This window comes from Cariama cristata, unplaced genomic scaffold (genome assembly GCF_000690535.1).
Source record: "Cariama cristata isolate BGI_N322 unplaced genomic scaffold, ASM69053v1 scaffold12198, whole genome shotgun sequence".
Classification (NCBI taxonomy): domain Eukaryota; kingdom Metazoa; phylum Chordata; class Aves; order Cariamiformes; family Cariamidae; genus Cariama; species Cariama cristata.
Genome location: NW_009631720.1, coordinates 1 through 5,518, shown reverse-complemented (window position 1 = coordinate 5,518; position 5,518 = coordinate 1). Strand labels below are relative to the sequence as shown.

The following is a 5,518-nucleotide window of genomic DNA, read 5'->3' as shown; positions in this document are numbered from 1 at the left end:
CAGCGGCACGTCCGCTTTGCCTTACAAACCCCCCAAGCCTCCGCTGCCAGCCAAAAGTCATCACAAAAATAGAAGAGTGGTCTAAATTAGGAAATTATGGAAATACACTGGGGCTGCCCCTCCCTGACACCCAGCGATCCACATTTTTGGGCTTTAGCTGGGTAAGGATGCCCCACTGTGGGCACCCCACCTGAGGTCTGGGCAGCAAGCTGCTCCTCACACACTTGTTTTTGGCCTGTCCTGCTGTGATTTTATTTTTAATTTCCACTCCTCTCCACTTCCCTTGTGTAGACATAACATGTTTTTGGCCGAGGGCTTTGATCTCCTACTCCTGCCCTGCTGCCCTTGCCTCTCTTCCTGCCTGCAGGCAGACATTCCCTCTGTCTCTGCGGGGGCCATGGCAGTCTCCACGCTGCCTGCGAGCATTTCATCCTTTAGCTGCTCCTTTGTTTTCATGGTATTCAAGCCCTAAATAGCAATGTTGTTAATTATTCCAGATTTTTGGTCCAGGCTCCAGGAAAGCTAAATTTGACTATGCTGGCAGGAAACGAGTTGGGCAGTCGCACATAGGCTCGTATCCTCTGCCCGGACATTGCCTCTCTCCTGTTGGTTTTCTGCCACGAAATAGCCATAAAGAGGAGCGTGAGGCAGCCCTGGGGGGGCTGTGGCTCCCGGTCTCTGTCGGTTAGTGGTTTGGGGGCCACAAGCCGTCTGCCCCAGCGATACAGGGCGGTGCTGGCTGGCGACAGACGTCGGGTGAGCTGTGGGTGGTTTATCAAGGTCTGGGAACCGGGCTGGCAGGGATGCCTGCAGGATGATAGCAGGGCACGGGGTGTGTGCCGGGGATCCTGGGCAGGAACAGGCCCGTGCCCGGAGGCGTAGCGGTAGGGCTGTTCTTGCTGGGGCTGGGTTTGTTGCAGCCCTGCGAGCCCGGCCGCCCGCGGGGGCTGTGGACAAATGTACCTGCAGGTCCAGGAGCAGCTCCTCCAGCAGCAGCTGGCAGGCTTTCTTCTGCGTCCGGTCTAGAGCAGCCCGGAGGGATGCAGGGACTTCTCTGCGGGCAGCGTCAGGGTGCAGGGAGGAGACAGAGGAGCTAGGAAAGAGAGGACAGGTAGCCCGGGAAGCATGGTGGGGACACTGGTCCACAGGGGGATGGGGAGGATGTGGCTTCCTTGTGGGCGGTGGGGTTGCTACAAGAACTACAAGGTGCTGGTGCACGTTACCTGAGAGCCAGGTTGTTGTTGAGCACGGCCAGGAGGTAGGAGACATAGTACTTGGGTATGGTGCGGTCCTTCTGGTGCTCCTTCCCGCATTGCACTAGGGCTTCCCGCAGACTGCAACACAGCGAGTCAATCGTGACGGCCAGGCAGAGCCCCGGATGTCACCTCACCACAAGCACCTGGAGCTGGGATGCTCTTGGGGGCACATGGACCTCCTACAACCCTCCCAGCTCACTTGGCTCTTCCCAGGTCCTGCCGCCAGGTTGGAGAGTAACAGGTTGTTGGGTAGGGTGGGACAGTGGGACCCATTCTGGACCCCCTCAGGAGATCCGGGCTCGGCGCTACCAGAGGCACTTGGGGCCCCCAAGGGCTGAGACGGTAGCCCCACAGGTAGATAGGCTGCTGAGCCTTCTGGGACCGGGGTGGGCGCTGGGTGCCCCATGGCAGATCTCCACCATCAGCCTATGGTGCTTGGCCATGGGACCTGGGGTCCGTGAGGATGGGCAGGGGTGCGAGGGGCTCCACTGACCGGCCCAGAAACGCCTCAAGCTCCTCCAAGGCCATGTTGTAGACCTTCTGCTGCAGAGAGTCGGTGATCAAGGAAGCTACCTGGATATTCTCCTTCAGCATCTGCAGAGGGTGGAGGTGAGTCAGTGAGAGGCTGCAGGCCACAGCCCCCTTTTTGGGGGTTCTCAGCATGGCCCATGGTGCTGGGGACCCACCTGCATGACAATGATGGGCAGGGCTGACTGGAAGAAGCCCTGATGGTCCGTCTCAGGTTCCTCTTCCCTGAACCATTCCTTGAACTCAACCTCCAAGGTCCTCTGCATCCACTCAAGCACACTAGCCTGTGGGACGAACGCCCACCACGGTCAGCCCAAGCAGTCAGGTACCGAGTCCCTTGAGACTCAACACACAGCACAGCAGCGAGTCCTGGGCCTCGTTCCACGGGCTCACGGTCCCCGGCTGCTGTCAGAGCAGGCACCAGCACAGTGGCAGTGGTCAGGTCCCCGTACCCATTGCAAGTGTGCTGTCCCTCTTGCTCACCTTGACTTTAACCACGTATTTCCTCTCTGTCTGATCCACCAGTTCAGGGGACATCAAGGGACCCAGAGCAGAAACGTCCACCTCTGGGAGAAGGTCAGGGTGACCCATCATCTCGGGGCTGGAGGGCAGAGGTGGGATAGGGCTGGAAAGACCTGTGTTTTCCAGCAGTTCCCACCTCTCCCTCTGCCTTCCCAGTGGTCATCCCCAGGCAGCTGGAGCCACTCTCCCAACCCGCCCGTGTGCTGGTGGACAACCTGGCTCTCCACAACGATGCTGGGGTTGTTGCTGACCTGTGGTACACACGAAGTGCCCACTCGAGGAGGAGGAAGAGCGCCTGTTTGTCCAGGTCCTCTCGGAGGATGTCCTGGAGGTGGCTGGTGAGGGCCTGGTGGTAGGTGGCAGTGCAGATGCTGAGGATGTTGTAGTGAGCTGGGACGCACTGGACCATCAGGTCCTTCACCACACGCAGCTCAGACACGATATCCTTCTGCAGCGCTGCCAGGTGCCTGGCCAGCCCTGGCCCCTCAGCGTCCACGTGGGCAGCGTGAAAGTGGGCTCCTGTGATGGTATCCTGGAGAACCTGGTAAAACTTCTGCCTCCAGCCCTTTGGGCGGCCAGGGGGCAGGAAGGTGGCCTCCAGGAGCAGAGTATCATCTATTTTCTCCTCCCGCTCAATGATCCTTACAGCAGTGACGAAGAGAACCGGGTCCTCGCGCACCAGCTGCAGGCTACTGCCCACGATGTCCCACAGCTGCTTGGCCAGGCTCTTGTTGAGCTCCTGCAGGCCACCGAAGTAGGACAGCACAGTTGCCCGGGCACCGGAGAGCCCGCGGAGGTGCAGCTGGGAGAGGATGTCGTCCCGGAGGTGCTCCATCATCATGAGCTCTGCATGGGCCTCCAGGAGGTGCTGCCCACGGAGCAGCTGCAGGGTATGGGAAAAAACCTCGTGGACTGTGGGAGAGGGAGGAGAGATGCTAGGATTGAGTGCGGAGGCGGTTGGCGCCAGGGTCATGGGTGGTGCAGGGAGATGGAGAGGGGAAGGGTCTGAAGTCTGGGGGCTCTGGGAACACAGTGCTGGATCAGGCCCTGGGGAGGCAGGGGCACCTCCACCCATGGAGATTTTCCAAACCCAACCGGCAAAGCCGGAGTGACCCGCTCTAGCTTTGCCGCCAGACCTGCACAGAACCTGGGCTTGGACTGAAGTTCTCCCCAGTGCCTTCCAGCCCAAATCCATGAGGACCGGGCTGATGCCTTACCCGAGAAGAGCTGGGGCAGCACCTGGACCACCGAGGCCAGCTGCACGTGCTCCGCCATCAGCGCCCGCATCTGCTGGAGGCCCTGGAAGCGGTCTGCACTGTCGAGCAGGGCCCACCGCGCAGCCCCCAGGTCCTGGCACACGCTCTGCACCTCCTGGGCCGCCGACCGCAGCTGCTCCAGCCCGGCACTTACCCCCTCCAGGTAGGACTGGACAGTTGACTGGGGAGCAGAAGAGGATGGAGGGGCAGTGGAGCAGCTCCCAAAGGCTGGAGGACTCACACACCGTTTGCTCCAGCCCAAGGTCACCCCTGCCTCTGCCCTCATGCCATCATACCATTACATCTCCCAGACCTTCTGCGATGACCCCATCCCATCGGACCCGAGCACACCCAGCTTCAAGAAACCCACTCCAGCAGCAGGAACGGCTCAGATGGGGTTGGGGGGGGGCACAGGGGGCAATGGTTGCTGTGCATGAGATGGGAGAAGGGCATCACTTTGGGGAGACCAAGGCAGCAGGGTGAGCAGGAACCAGATGTCTCCTTTCAGTTTTAAAAGATTACTTTGCTTCTGCAAAATAGTAGCAGGCCACAGTGCCCCCGTGTACACCCCAAGGCAGGAAGCACCTCAGTGGCCATACAAATCCTCCTCCTCCCAAATGGATTTCCATCTTTTCCAGCCCTGCAGCAGCACTGGCACATATCCATGCCCTGTCTGCCCATTTAACTCCTGGCTCCCGGTGCCCAGAAGTACTTTTACCCAGCATCACCAGAAGCAAGTTGTTTTCTCGGAGGCCACATCACTTAAACCAAGTTGCCTCCTGGAAATTCACCCACATTCAGGCAGGAGAAACCATCTCCAAAATAATGAGAAGGTTGGTGCGCTCAGACTGATTGGTTCCCAAGGTTAATCGTTCCTCAGGTTATGCAGAAAGGGTCACCGTGAGCAGGGAGGTGTGCATGGGGACTAGCGACAGCCCTTACTGATGTGGGTAGAGACGGAGGGAGCTGCAGACAGGGGCAGGTTGGAGCTCTTTGCCTCCTCCCAACTGTGGGGAAGGGGAGCTGGGATGGGACGGTGACGGAGGACCACTGACTCCCACACATGGGATGTGCTGAACATCCTTGGTGTTTTGTTTTGAAGGACGGTTGGAGACACGGAAGACTCATTTTAACACTTCAGACACCGTGCAGGGCACGGTGGTGGGGTTTACCAGATGTTTCCCCCAAATGATTGCATTTCTCCCACCAAGTGCCAGCCAAAGGACAAGAATCATCCACAAAGATGATTCGACGCAGAAGATGGGACCATGGCTGGGATCCCTCCTTGGGGAGGCAGTGAGGCTGCAACTGTCCACGGGGTGGGCTGTGGCAAACACCCACCTTCAGCCGGGACTGGATGGAGCTGTTCCTCTGCGTCTCTCGACTCCGGTACTGCCTGAGCCCCTCCAGTTTCTCAGGGCGGTAAAACACCCCTGAAGCCCATTTCAGAGCAGCTCCTCTGGCCAACTTCTCAGCCTTCTCTGCTTCCGGCCACTCCTCATCTGGGGATGAAGCCAGAGGTTAATGAGCACAACGAAGCCTCTCCTGGTGGGGCAGGAAGGGCCCCTGGGGCCAGAGGCAGGAAGCTGTCGGCCAGCGGACTTCCAAGCACACTCAGACAGTGGGAAACCGGACAGCACGGCAGCAAGTGGGTCCTTCCGCAAGGGCCCCCCCTCCTCGCCCGAGATGCCACCACCGTGGACCAGGGTTGTCACAGCGGCTGTGGCAGCGAGAAGGCTGCGCTGAGGAGCTGTCACCCACCCTGCCAGCTCGGGCTGTTCTCCTGAGCGCACGTCCCCATCGCTTCCCCCCAAACACAATGCTGGGTTGTCTGAGGGGGGTCCGATGCCACCTGGGAAGCCCTCAGCAGGGCTGAGGCTTCGGCAGTGAGTCAGCAGGAGGGATGGAGAGATGTCAGCTCTCACACTGAAGGAGAGTCGGGCTGAGATGAGGACA

The 5,518-nt window shown here is 59.6% G+C and overlaps 1 protein-coding gene across 1 annotated transcript in view; it reads right to left on the bottom strand.

Moving 5' to 3' along the window:
* The window catches only part of EXOC3L1 (exocyst complex component 3-like 1), a gene marked incomplete at its 5' end in the record, with an annotated part of 7,084 nt that extends 2,020 nt beyond the window's left edge, over positions 1-5,064 (bottom strand). Inside the window, 8 exons of the mRNA XM_009706087.1 lie at positions 964-1,093; positions 1,224-1,334; positions 1,750-1,850; positions 1,943-2,068; positions 2,268-2,385; positions 2,558-3,218; positions 3,524-3,743; positions 4,904-5,064. Coding sequence (XP_009704389.1) covers positions 964-1,093; positions 1,224-1,334; positions 1,750-1,850; positions 1,943-2,068; positions 2,268-2,385; positions 2,558-3,218; positions 3,524-3,743; positions 4,904-5,064 — 1,628 coding nt within the window. The remainder of the gene's footprint in view (positions 1-963; positions 1,094-1,223; positions 1,335-1,749; positions 1,851-1,942; positions 2,069-2,267; positions 2,386-2,557; positions 3,219-3,523; positions 3,744-4,903) is intronic.
* Positions 5,065-5,518: the final 454 nt, after the last annotated feature.